The sequence below is a fragment of the Monodon monoceros genome, unplaced genomic scaffold, assembly GCF_005190385.1.
Source record: "Monodon monoceros isolate NGI ecotype Baffin Bay Population unplaced genomic scaffold, NGI_Narwhal_1 Super_Scaffold_2, whole genome shotgun sequence".
NCBI lineage: Eukaryota > Metazoa > Chordata > Mammalia > Artiodactyla > Monodontidae > Monodon > Monodon monoceros.
In genome coordinates this window covers 58,131,044-58,145,489 of record NW_021703776.1, presented here as the reverse complement: position 1 = coordinate 58,145,489, position 14,446 = coordinate 58,131,044, and the positions used below count along the sequence as shown (strand labels likewise).

The window sequence follows — 14,446 nt, the reverse complement described above, 5'->3', positions numbered from 1 at the left end:
AGCTCCCAGGTGATTCCAATGTGGCTGGTCCCTGATCACGGGATGCATCAGTGCAGTCATGCAGTGCATCCCCTCATTTCAGGTGAAGCCTTAAAGTATCACATTACTTTCTTCTGATTTATCCTCTTGTCTTACAGCCCTGCCATCAAATGTTTAGTTGGCTTGCATAACTGCTGCCACATATTAAGCCAGCAGAGTTATCTTTCTCTCCCTTTGTTTAAGTGATCCTGACACTGCCTACTTTGTATCTTGAGATGGCTTAGCAAATGCTCCCCTTTGCTATTTTACAACTCTATCTCTCTAAGACCTGCACCATTTTATTGTGCTAAATTGTTAGTCGGACTTCATTTTTCAAATGAATCTTATTATTCTGGGTTTTGAAGTCAACTCTAGTTCTCTGAAACTTCCCCTTGAATCTGGACCACAAAGGTGAAACAGGACAAAGCAGGTGGTGAACCCCATGGCTGTCTTTGAATCACCAGTAGCCCTCAGCCTAAAAAATGGATGATATCTGATAATTCTCTTCACATGACACACCAGCTTTCTTCATTTGCACAGTTTCAATGCCTGATGTGTATCCAGACATCAGGACGGTTTAGTACATTTTTATTGAGCACCTTATTTGTTTGAAGTACTGATGAGATACCAGTCTACGTTCTCAGTTAGGTTATAACCCAGGAGAAAAACTCTGCCAATGACAGAGCCAGCATTCAGGCCTGGAAATGCTGACTTCAAGTCCATTGTACTGACTCATGGGTTTTGTGTACTGAATAAGATTCATTTGAAAAGTAGAAAAAGGTAGAAAAGTGAGGGTAAGGGAGAGCCGTGGATACAAGATTTAAGGTGATCAAGGCAGACTCAGCACCCCCCATGAGATGCAGACAAAATGGCTTTGCAGAAGACATTGTTCTCTTGAAACTCTTTGTTCTCAGAGGCTGGAAGATGGCAAAGGAATAAGAAACAGTGTAGCCATCCCAGTTCAGTCAGAAAGCTTGGCTTATGGCTGGCAAAATAGTCTATTCAAAATGGAGTTATTTTGTAATGTTGCTATTAAGGTAATTGGACCATACTCCGAGACATACCTGGAGGAAAGAGCTATGCACAGATGGACTTCATTTAATTGCTTTGTACAAGGGGCCAAGTCTTAGCTTACCTTTAAATGAGAGCTAAGGAAATAAGCATACACAGCTACTCAATGCTCTGAATTCAGTACAATGGAAACTTATAACCCATCGTGGCAGATGCTGTCAGGCTGCCCAGCTGCCATTCTTTCACCCAGTCTTCTTTGCGAAAAGGACCTCAGTGTGTTTGGGATGGTGGTGTGCCCACCTCTGGGGATGGATGGTAGATGATCTCACCCGGTGCTTCCAAACATTTTTTCATGACTCGACACATAGAAAATGATTAAATCTTCACAATATGCTGTGCTAACCTGGAGGGAATTTGTAGGCATCAATATGGGGCTTGGAGAAAAACAAATCTATTATATTCTTTCCATATTATACAATTACGGTAAGAAAAATGAAATATAAATATTTAGAAAGAGACAAATTGTTAAATTTGGATGATATTTCCAAATAAGATATTTCCTAATATTTTAAAATAAGAAACTCAGTCGTGTTTCCACAAACCTAAAATTTAAAAATCAGATTTTAGGCTTGAAATGGTTAATTAAACGTTCTGTCATTTCTCTTCCAAATTTTTCTCTTCAGGTTCTTGATCGCCATCACAATTTTTGCTCACACAAAATTGGTGGCTAAAATAAATAATCAGAACCATGTTTACAACCATTCAAAATTGTAATAGTTGAAAAGGTTTTTTTTTCAAGTCTAATGTTTCTTTGACAAGTATTAAAATTTTATGTGATGATGTGAATGTACTTCAAATTCAGTAAAACTTTTCATATCAAGTACCTAAAGATCATGATGAAGTTCTAATCTTCAGAATGTGTAGTCAGCCTGCTGGTAGGTTGGATGTTACTAAAATGGTACATCAATTGCCCAGGGACAGAAGTTCCTGATAGAGGTAAAGGCTGAGATTGGGGGTAGCCAACCAGAGTGGGGCCCACCAGAAGCCCCTATTTGACCTCCCTGATCAATCCCCAACCCCTAATGACCACACCTTGGGCTATGCAAACTCCTCCTTAGATGCCTGATATAGGTGTCCCTTAGAAACCGCTTGTCCCTTAGAAACTCCTCCAGCAGCCCACAGGCCTCTTGTCCCTGTGCACCATTGCAGACTCTGCAGCTGGCTCCTCCAGCACATGCCCGGGGGCAGCACCTTTGCAGTCGTGCTCACCTGGTCCCTGTGCTCACCGCCTGCAGGTACAACAGAGCGTGTCGTTGGACACCACCCTGCAAGGAGTTCTGGAAGACCATGCTAATAGCCAAAGACAACCAGCCAGAAGGCTTCTGCTATACCAAGAAATGAGGGGAACAGCTTAACTGCAACCCACAGGCCTTATTCGACACAGTGCACTAGTTGGGAAGCTTGGGTCCAAGCAAGCATGATGATCTGGTTCCCTACTGTTGCAGCCTCTTTGAAAGCTAAGAGAGGCTAACTGACCTAGTTCTGGTCCATGATACACAACTGGGTTGACCAGGGATAGGAGTAGTTCAGGGACAGGTTTTGTTTTCCAAGTAAAAGAGAAGAAAAACGAATGGGTCTGGTACTGATCCTCCCCCAATCCTTTCTCCCTGGACTGGGGATGTGCTCTAGAGCTTCAGCAGCCATCTTGTGACTAAGAAGTGAGAGAGGTATCAGAGAGAGGTCAGGAGTACTGCAGAGCTACTGGTGCTGACCTCATTCCGTTTCCAGATTAATGCCAAGAGCTCAATCTTCAGATTTCCTATTATGTCAGAAAAATAAATCCCTATTTGTTTAAGCCTCTGGAAGTTGAGTTATCTGTTACTTGTAGTGAAAAATATTACTTACATGTTTATTTTACTGTGCATATAAGGACCCATAGAGAATGAAGGACATTAGCGGTTTTTATCCATTCAACAAAATATTGAAAACAATTCCATTCTCGGCAAGTATAATGCTAGTTTTGCAAACATTGCTTAAGAAGAACTTAAACTTGACATGTCATCTGTGAAATAGATGGTGTGGATATCCTTCGGTACCTGCGGCTTGTAGGTGTAGGGAGCCACTTCAAACACATGTTCAAGTGTGGCAATGCCCTGGTGTGTGGAGTGAGAATAAGCTGCGTCTGCTTTGCAACGGCTGGGAACGTTGCATTTCCTTTCCTGTGTTGGTGTGGCAGAGTCTTAAAGGGCTGGAGAAGCCCTTCCAGTGGTTTCCCATGGCAGCGTTGGGGAGAGAGCATTTACTAGACCTCTCTTGCCTCCAAGAAACTCACCTAGTTTAAGTGAAAGGAGAGATTTATCCAAAGGACCTTGGGCTATTTTATGGTAAAACCATGCGATGGGGAGGGACATGGTTGCAGCGAGCCGTTAAGGACTACGTCAGCAGGAAATGACCATTACCAGAATTCTCTTTCTGCCTCTTGCTTCTGTTTCTGCTGTTTTGGCTTTATTTCTCTCTCTTGCTACAGACTAGTTCCCTTACTGGGTGGGAACTTAGCTCCTGGTAGCTCCCAAGTTTACATCTTTTAGATTCAGCTACCAGAGAGAGACAGGCTGACTCTCTAGGTCCCCTGCCCCTATATCCAGTTACTGGGGCTCATTGTTCATTGGGAGCCAGGGGCAGAGTATTAGACTGAGAAGCTATGGCCAGAGGGCTGGGCCATCAATCTCCTGCCAGAGCCAGGTGGATGGAGTAAGGGGAAGAGAAATTTCCAGAGAAGGGTATGGTAGCAGTATTGGGCAGAGCTCCTTATGTAGCCACCACAGAAATAATTCCCACTTCACTCTGTGTATATTTATACTGACAAAGGATACAAGTAAGGAGAAGACAGCTGTGTTGGTTTAAGGTCATGTAGGAAATCAATAGACAATTTAGAATGAAAATGAAGAACTATTCATTCTTACTCTAGGCTGTTATGTTCACTTATTCTAGCCTTCTTGGTAACGGTTCTCATTGCTTTCTTGGAGGCTTGTTGCTAAGAGCTGCCCTATTTCCTTGTCACAAAGCCTTCTTTAGAAAGTTACTATAGTACCTGGAGGGAGTTTGGGGACAAGAGTGTTTCCTAACCTCATCCCCGGAGACATTATGCCAACATCCTTACAAACACAAGCACGCTGGAATCACTTACGGAGAATATGAGAAAAATATAGCAATGATCTTTCTTGGAAACTGTTAAGTGTTATCAGTCAGTCTAAAGCAAGAGAGTAGGAAGTTACAAAACACGACAAGCAAAATCTTTCCCACTCTTGTTGATGGTTAATTTTTATATTTTGGATATTATGGCCTTAAAGCTGAGTGGTAATATCCAGAAAATTTCTTTGCTTTGTAAAATTAGTTTTTAATGTTTAATGAACACTCAATTTGTTTCAGTTCCAAGCTTCCAGTAACAGAAGAATTTATTAACCATTCATTCATTCAACAAACGTTTGTTAACATCTGCTCTATGCCCAGCTTTATGCCGTCTCCTCACTGCACTTTTTTCTCTTGGTATGTTTTAAGTGTTTCTATGAAGTGGTTTCAGAAATAACAACTATTTCTCTTAGCAGTCATTTTCTCCTCACTCCCTTTTTGGAAATCCTGCTCTGCCCCCAGAAGCAGGAGCTATAATTCCACGTAACGCTGCTTCCCTAGACATAGTTGATTGTACCAGGGACAAAAACCTGACCCCATATGGTCAAACGGATTCTTTCTCCTGAGAAACTGGAACAGAAAGACAGAAACTGAGTTGGTGTTGGGTGTTAGAACTAAAAGACCATAGATATGCTGGAGGCTGAAGCTGTTATTTTGGAGCAGAAATGATGGGCCCACAGAGAAGCAATTAAGTGAGTATACAAACCGGTTTGCAGAGAAAGAGAGAGAAAGAGAGAAAGAGAAGCAGACATGGAGCAGGATGAGAAAACATCCGGCATCAGAGGCCAAGACAAACCAGAGAGATTAGCTATTTAATGACTTTCCAGAGTCATTGTCATAGTTGCCACCATACCTAGTTGGGCTCCATGACCTACCTCATACATCCTAAGAAATTCACCTTCACTCAAGCATACTTGACAGGGTTTTTCTTTCTTTAAGCAAATCCCCTCTGACTAAGGGATGAGTTGATGAAGGTCAAAGTCAGTGAGCTAATTTAAATAGAGGGTGCTCCATTTAAGGTAACTCGAATATAATATTAGTAGATCAAGGACTTATCCTGTGTAAATGCAATACAAGCAATCATGTTTACTCAGAACAATTTTCTTGCTGTAAGAGTATTGAGGAATTAGAATGTATTGTGAATGTAGGATCTTCCTTTTTTTATTCATTTAAGGGAACATGTAGGCAGATCTCTTTCTGAGAAAGTGCAAGTGACTTATGGGAGAACTTTTTATAGCCCATTGCATCTATGTTGTAGTAATACTGGTCTCAAGAAATTTATGGAAGATTACTGACAATTGCTGCAGTTCAGCCTCCAGTTGATATAAGGAGATACGATGTGAGCAGAGACACAGTATCTGACAACATATAAGATGAAACTTAGTGGTTACTAAAAGTTTTATGACTTAATTTTCAGGTTTAAATATAACCATTTTCTTTTTTTAAATTTTTATTGGGGTATAGTTGACTTACAATATTGTGTTAGTCTCAGGTATAAATATAACCATTTTCAATAACAACAATAACAATGATAACAATAATAGTTTTGCTAGGTTTACCGGCTAAAAGACTATTTTTCAGATGTTATCATTTATCCATCCTTTCAGCCATTTTGAAAAATCATCTACAGTTGCTAAAAGGAAGTAGCTTCTGAAGTGGGCAAATCTAAACCCAGACTCTGTCTTTATATTTTTAAAATCAGTATTTTTTCTCTTTTGCAGCTGAAATTTTCATGCTTGTTCTGCTAAAGTTGATGTTACTGCCATGGGAACAGGTCTCACAAAACGTCTTGCTTTCAATTACTTTAAAAAGGGGGCCCATTGTGCTCCAGAATTTTATGATCTCATAATGAAGATACTTAGGTCCCAAACCACAAGGTTGTCTTGCTAAAGAACTATTTTTCTTGGATAAGAAAATATGGAATGCAAAATTAAAATGTGATCCAGTAACCGACGAATAATCAACCACAATAGCAAATGTGAGATAAAAGGACATTTTGAAGCCCCAGGGACACACAGGGATGAAAGGAAGGGTAGAGATTAGAGTCGTCTGTCCTCAAAGTATAAATGTGGGATCATAACAATTTTTTTAACCAATATTAATGGCTTTAAAATTGCAAATGAGTGTGGGATGGGTATTACGAAGCCTCTCTTGGGAACCGTGTGTGCACTGAGTGGTCCTAATGCAAATGTAACAGATGGGATTGCCATTAGAACAGCAATCATCGCCCCATACCCCAAATTGTTGTTTCTGTCCCAATTTCAAATATCCTGTCCCAAGGTCAGGCTAGGTGTCAGATGACATGCCCTGGTACTTGGTTTTAAAATCAGACTGCTGTGGCCACAGAGCCAGGTGGATGGGTTGGAGCATTCTGATGATAAAGGAGAAGGCAGAAAGGAACTAACAGATCCCCACCTTACAGATGTTTACTGTGTGCCCACTGTGTATCCACTGTTCTAGATCCTGGGTTGCAAGGGTGAAGAAAATTGAAAACGCCCTTTCTCTTGTGGAGCTTACATTCTACTTGGGGGAGACTGACAATAAAAAAAACAACAACTAAATATAACTTATGTTAGATGGAGGTAAATTCTATAGAAAGTATAGTCTGGGCAAGACAAATGAGAAGGAAGAGTGAGAGTGATATAATTTTAGGTAGGATAGAAAGTCTTTACTGAGAGGGAGACAGATGAGAAAGGGAGCTAGGCTGACATCTGGGGGAAGAATATTGTGGATAGAGGGAATGAACAGTGTGTGAAAAGGTTCTCCGGTGGATAGTGAGAGGATGTTTGAGGAACCTCAAAGATATTAATGGAGCTGGAGAGGTGTGAGCGGGGAAGGAAAATGGTAGGAGATGAACTCAGAATGAACAGGGCGAGGGCAGGTGGGATCTTTATAGAACCTGATAGTAAGGTATTTGGCTTTTGCTCTGAATGAGTGGAGAAGTCCTTGCAGGGTTTTAAGTAGTAGAGGAATACAGTCTGACTTCCATTTTCAAACGCTCCCTGTGGCTGCCAGTTAGAAGAGCACTGCACTAATCCAGATAAGAGATGCTGGTAGCTTGGACAGAACTGCAACAGTAAAATTGGTGATAAAGGATGGTTGGATTCTGGCCATGCTGATGGATCAGATTGAGTGTAAGAAAAAGAGGAGCATGACTAGAAAAATAATAAAAGAATAAGGAAGGCAGGAAGAAGAGGAAGGTGGGGGTTAATGTTTATAAGAGTGCATGCACACTGGGTTAATAAGCCTGTCCTTCGGACTTCTCTGGAGGTCAAACAAAGAACACCAGGATGTGACTGTCAGACTAGCCAGCAAGTGATTCTTGGTTCACAGACACAACTTAACCATGAATTTACACTGGCTGTATTTCTTGACTGTTAAAATCTGCTGATCCCAAAGTCATGTGGCCAACCCACTGTGAATGTGTTAGACTCGTGGCCTCAGTTGGGAAGTTGGATGGAAGAGGCAGTGGGAGAGTAGTGATGGTCTGGGAAGGAGAAAATCTCACCTGCTTTTGTCCCTAGATGATGGTGACCCTGAAAGCCTAAGCCTTGGTTTATGAGGCATGAATAAAACCTTGTGCAGAGTAGATGTCATTAGCCCCAACCCAAATTTCATCATACAGAGGGTACATATATTATTTGCATTTGAGTGCTTTATTATATTGGAATTGCAGTGATATTATTAACATTTGTACAAATGCACAAAATCTTGTCTCTTCTTGCTAGAAAGAGATGTAAAAATCTGACCTAGTTGAACAGTCTTAATGAACTCATTGTCCGTTGGTAACAATAAATGTGTTCACGATGCAACAAAAAGCTTAACATAAAATTAAACATATTAAATGCTGCTGCAAGTATTTACATGTATGTACCCCCAGTTTTTTTCTCCTTCCAGTAAGGAAGGTGGTTGCTTTACAAACAGACAAACAAACACAAATGCTTTGCTGTTTACAATGACAAATAACCCCCCCCCCGCCCCCACCCCACGGAGTCCAGAACTTAAAGTGACAGCACCTTTTCCGAGGACTTCCTTAGTTAACACTTATTTTGCACAATGTTAACCTTTTTTCTCTTAGTTCTATCTTTTGGACAATATTTATATTCCAATTGTCCTAGAACACTGTGTTTGAACTGAGCCATTTTTTCTGGGCCTTTTCGGAAGATCCCAAATCCCATGTCCTCTCCAGGGAGGACATTTCAAGTTTATCTTTTCTCCAAGACAAACCTCAAAGGCAGAACTCCTCTCTCTATGAGGCAGGTGTGATTTAGCAGAACACAGAAGGAAAGAGGGCGAGCAGTTCTTCTGTTCTATTGGCTGGCTGGTGGGGAAGGGTCCTTTCTCTGAAACCCCCTCCACTTCAGCATGGCTGATACCTTTCATCACGTCCTGTAGCGTCTATAGCCTTGGTATTCTAAAGGAGCAAACTAGACTCTAATGAGCTTATTGTGCATAAGATTTTAATGATGTATTTAAAGCTAATGTATTCAGGTTCCACATTCTCAGTCCTGAGGCTAAAATGATTCTGTTAAAAAAAAAAAATCCTATAAAGTTCTATAAAATGAAACACAATGCAAGAAAATCTTCAATGGCTTAAGAAGAGCTTTCTAAATCCTGGCTTCTAATGAGCTAGATATTGTAAGTTGGTCTAAGTATAACAGCTGATCATTATTGAGCCCCCTCTGACGATAAGCTTGGAAAGGCATCAGAGCGCCACTTAAGAACATTAATCTTTTAAGAAATGCTGGCAGTTTGGCCTTACCCCCCCCTCTTCAACTTGTGGTTAAATAGCTTTTTTAAAAAATAGACAATTTATAAGGAAAAAAATATATAAACACTCTTTAAGCAATTTGGCTATAAGCATTACATCACTGAAAAACTCCACAAGAAATAGTAAAATATTTTGAACGGACATACACTTTTTCATTTTCACAACATGACGAGCTGGGTTTTGTTTTTTTTTTTTCTTTGTTTTGGTATTGGATCTTACTTGTAAGTTTATTGCTTCAGTGTCTTCTTGTCCTTTCTTAGGTTATAATTGTAAAATAGAGGTGCTGTCCCTAATTATGGTACAAGGCAACATTGTATTTTTGAGACCTAGGAGTGAAATAGTTAGGGTCACCGTTTTTTTTTCAGCAGCCCAGAGACGATGGCGAGGACGACAGTCTGATGTGCATGGTGATGCACAAGAGAATGTCTCCTGGCTCATTCAGCACACTTTGGTTGGAGGATAAGATAGAAAATTCTTCAGTGTAGCATAGCTGCTCCCTCACATCTGTTGCATAATATAACATTTTTAAAAAACATGCTATGAATAAAGGGAGAAAGAGTATACTGGCTCTTCTCCTTGGCATTCTCGTAGCAGGCTTCATCTAGGTTGATGTGAGCAATGCGTCTTGGCTATGCTACTGGTGAACGCACGCAAATGTACCTGGTGCAAATATTCCGTAAAGTATTTTAAATGATGCAGCTCAGAGCCTTAGAGGAAGCGTGGGGTAGTTGGGAAGGGGAGGGTGAAGGGAAGTTTAAGGGCAGGGAGGAGGTCTGAAAGAGAACGAGAGAAACTGACGGGGATTACAAATGCTAAAGTGCAATTTTAAAATATAAATTATTTTAAAAGCAGAAGAGTGATTCTAAATTGCTACTGTTCGCATAGGCACGATTTTATTCCAATTTAAACGGGTTATTTCCTTTCCCTTCTCAGATATACTGCATAATGGAACTTGAATGGCTTAAAGCTACTGCACACGGTTTGGGAAGGGACGAGGAGAGCACTAAGGAAGCTGAATAGTGCAAGGCATTCTGGGAAGTTCGGGTGCGGTGGGGAGAAGCAGAGATGAAGCTGTTTTTACACTTTTACAAGAGAGCTGTTCCAGTTATAGTTACCGATTCCCTTTAGCTGAACTCTGCTTCCTGAAGGAAAGAGCTTACTTTAAAAATGAAAAAAGAAATAGATGATTTAAAACTGTTCCGAACATAGATTAAAAAATAACTCACAGAGCAATACAAATCCTTGAAATTTCTATGCACAGAGGTCTAAACAAACATTTCCACCAAATGATGGAGAATAGCCATTAGAAACCCTGTAAAATGAAGATACACACAACTAGAGTAGTTTATTATGAACTAATCCTTTAAAAACAAGTAGATCCTACAGAAGAATATTGTTCAAATGGAATGTTTAAAAATAACATTTATTAATAAATATCTTATAAAATTCTAAATTAATAGATTCCTGTTCAAATTTTGCTTTGGTCCTTGAATTCCACTGTATACACACATACATACATATATATTTTCTTAGATGGTTTTTTATTAACCAGAAAGAAGCACATTCTATCCTAACTGGATGGCTAGGTTTATAGCAGTTACAGATGCTTAAAACCCCCCCAGCCAAAGGCTGGTCTTTTATGGCAGCTGGTTGACTTTTAATGACAAGCTCAACTAGCACACGACAGTTTTCTGAACTAACAGACCACAGCCACCTGCACATTCACCACGGATGCCCCTCTATTCGGAACACGCACTGCATTTGATTTCTTGGACCTGACAGGCTCCAAAGAGCAACTGCTCCAAGTAAGTCACCCTAATGAAAAGAAGGCATGCAGTGACAGTACACAAATCGCTCGTCCCCATGGGCCGTGTTAAGACTGTGACTGGCAAACACTGATGTGGAGATAGGAGAGGGCTGTGGGGAAGGGTAAAGGGAAAACATCCGACCTCACGCCAGGCGTTAAAACGAGTCCATTCATGCACAGGGAGGATTTTCACTCTACCTGTCCTGGCATATGTTCAGAAATGTCTTAAGGAGAAACAATTAAGATGGGAATGCCTCAGTGTAGGTAAGGACTGACCTGGTAGAAACGCTATCAGGTGTCCCTATCTTGGCTGCTAATTCCTGTCACAGGAGGCAGGGGAGGCGCTGTGGAAGTTTCCAGGCAGGTTGGCAGTGACTTCAGAAGCAGATCCTGCTGACAGAAACCCACCTGTGAACAAGGAGAGGCAGTGCTGCGCTGCGGGCCCTCCTTCCTCAGGATGGGTGCTCTGAAGGTCATTGCAACTGATCTGTGACCGTATGGATGGATGACCCAGTAGCTGGGTGGGAGAGGAGAATGGGGCAGAATGTTTCCCCAGATTGGCAAAAAGTGTGGGACAAGAATGGAGAGATTTTCAGGCAGACAGATTATTCTACAGTCTGGTGAAAGCTAGGCCTTCAAGTGAAATATTTAATAATGATAAGTCGAGTGTTGGATTTGACCAATGAGCCTTTCTGTTCAGGATTTCAAGAAGCTCTGACAACTTGCTGGCATCCTCCATTCACTGTATTTCCACACTGCTAATGAACATACCTAAAGGCCCTGAGTATAAGAAGAAGTTTATTCTAATTATACGTTGAGGCCCGTTTGCTAACCTGTGTGTGGTGGTTTGCCTTCTTAGCATAAAAAACAGACATAATTGAGCTATATATAATGCACGTCAGTCAAACCATCAAGCTGCTGAATTAAAACTCAGGCAAGTTCTTAACTGCAGAGGCTTTTGGTTTAACAACTAAATATTTCAATTAAGAGGTGGAAGAGAAGTAAAGTAAACCATAATTTTAGTGACAGCCCACTCCTTGGACATTCTGATATCACCAGTGGATTTTTTAAAAATCCATTTCATTAAGTGCTATGCATGCAGTAAAGAAAGAAAATATTTTTCACTTAAAGCAAAACAAAAATTTTTTAAAAATTAAAAAATTAAAAAACCCAAATATTTCAATGAGCTCTTTCTCCTTTTTAGGGGGACACATAAATGGTCCTAGGAAGGAGTTTAGAAGAAATTATTTTTGATTTCAAAATAGAGACAAGAATGTTAACTGCTTTTTTAGCTAAATCTTAAACTTCTTAGGAAGCCAGTAAGGTTAAACCATTCAGCTATTACAGCTGGGATTCAAAACAAAACAAAATAACTGAATTCAGTATTTAAAATACTTAAAAATGATATGTTTGTCTAAAATATAATAGAAAATCCTTTTCTTGTTTGCATTTTTTTCTTTTTTCTCTTTTTTTTTTTTTTTTGCTTTTGCTTTTGTTTTGATTTTTTAGATCATATATCCAAGTTATGCATTTCGCTGGAAACTCAAAACTTTCTTTTTGAAAGCACTGCATACATGAAAAGATTGTTGATAAATATTGATTTAAAAAGTAAGTTATTAGATAAAACTGAAACTAGTTATAAAAACCATGCTTCATAACCCTTATATTTTCTTTTTTTCTCCAAAATAGATTCTTACACTATACTGAGAGAAAAAAAAAGCACATCCTTCCCTTTTCCGAACTCTTATAAAAGCTACACCTTTTGTAAAATACTACTTTTTTAAATCCCATTATCTTGCACGCGCTCTTTCTCTCTCTCTCTCTCTCTCTCTCACACACACACACACACACACTCATGTTTGGAGGTCAAGCATTCAAATGGAGATGAAACACCAGCACCTGCCTAGACAACTAGAGAAGAAAACTAGCCCCAGTTATTTGTGAGATGTGATATTAAAACCTTAGCACAGTAGAATGGCTTGTTTCAAGGAGGCACAACTGTGGTTTGGAGTATCTGCTTTTTATAATGGGCAAGTCCAGGAAAGTTGCTGAAAGTATAAATCAGAATTATTCAGAAGAGTGGAGTAGCCATATCCAGGGGATACTTTGAGCAGCCAGAGTGCTTTAACTGCTGTGGGAGGGCGGAAAGCACCTCCATGGAAACATTAGGTTTCCTTTCTCTCTCTGTTCCTCCAGTAGTTCGTCTACTTTCACCCACCAGAACAGCAAAGACGGTTCCATAGGCTTAAGAAAAAAATAATAATATATCTTAGGCTATTAGCAGCTAATGACTGAACAACATAATCTGTGTAGTGAATAGAGCCCTTCTGAATTATTATATAGTACGTGGATTTTCAACATTATAGACAGGCCATATAAAACCGGTTGTAATTCGAGGGTATGATGTTCTAGGTCTGCATCATAATTTGGACTTCCACAGTTGAGGCTTATAAAGCTCCCTTCCCTAGTGTCTCCACAGCTGGCATTCAACGGTGCTTCACCTACGGCTAAGCCACCTTTTATTTGCTCTGATTATTAAAAACATTAAACCAGGCACATTAAACATCTCCCGGTTACTCTTTTGTGAAAAGCAAGAGTTGAATGGGTCAGGGGCAAGGGAAGCCATGGCTAGGTCCACATTAGCTTTTTTTTTTTTCCTTTAAACATTATTTTCTTCTTTGCATGCAACGCTAAAGGGGAAAAAATAAAACAGAAAGTAAAAATAAAGAGTCAATAGGGAGCCCAGGTAAAAGTGGAAATGGAAAGGAAAATTGGGCATTCAAGGAAGTGGACCAAGAGCAGGAGGAGAGGTGGTGAGATGCTTGCTGATTTTATTTGGACATCGATGGAGCTTATACTTTTTTTATAGTAAGAGAAACAGGGTTGTGGAAAAGGCTCTCCATTTATCTGGGATTCTGGTGACATCATAGCACCAACTCACCATAAGCTATGACATCATCAGACTTCTCCCCCAGTTGCCTTGCAGTCTGTATACTGGACATCTAGGTACGCCTCATTTTGGCTAAAAGCTGTGGCTTAACAAGATTCAACGTTTCAGGCAAAGGGTTGGACTGATAAGAATGAAACCATGACTATATACAGAAAGAGTTCAGTTTATAAACAAGTAACTGGTACCAGAAAATTGGAGAAAAGCACCAAAGCATTTCCCAAGCTGATAGATTATTAATTGCATAACTCCCTTTTTTGCTTATATAACTGAGTATAAAAGACAACATTTCCATAATAACTATAAAAATGAAAGCCAGTCTTTGAAGGGCTGAGGAGTCTTCCAGGTCTGAGTTAATTCTAAAAATGCCCTTAAAAGAAAGGACGCAGGATATGCGACAGCTCTCCTTGGAGGCAAGGTCTGACCCTCGGATTTTAGAGAATCGGATTCAGGTCTGTTCTGTGAGTGGTGAGCTGACTGAGGGTGGAGCTTCCTACCACTTCGCTGACGGCCGAGGAAGTGGTGATGGTGTTATGCTGGATGACCTGCTGCTGAGAGCACGTGGGGACGGGGCTTGCAGGAGGGCTACTCTCTGGACCTAGGAAAAAGCACACACACACACACACACCAATATAGCTCTTTCCTGGGTGGACTTGGAGGCTACTCAAAAAATATTGCTAGATGCTTGCTAGAAATAGGAGCG

The 14,446-nt window shown here is 40.3% G+C and overlaps 1 protein-coding gene across 3 annotated transcripts in view; it reads right to left on the bottom strand.

Moving 5' to 3' along the window:
- Positions 1–13,454: 13,454 nt before the first annotated feature.
- CREB5 (cAMP responsive element binding protein 5) overlaps positions 13,455–14,446 on the bottom strand; it is a 413,326-nt gene continuing 412,334 nt past the window's right edge. For 2 of the 3 annotated variants that reach the window (XM_029233943.1, XM_029233942.1), the window contains exon 11: positions 13,455–14,341. In XM_029233943.1, the coding sequence (XP_029089776.1) occupies positions 14,178–14,341 (164 nt within the window). In that variant the 3' untranslated portion in view covers positions 13,455–14,177. The remainder of the gene's footprint in view (positions 14,342–14,446) is intronic. The other variant, XM_029233945.1, reaches the window with a different exon arrangement.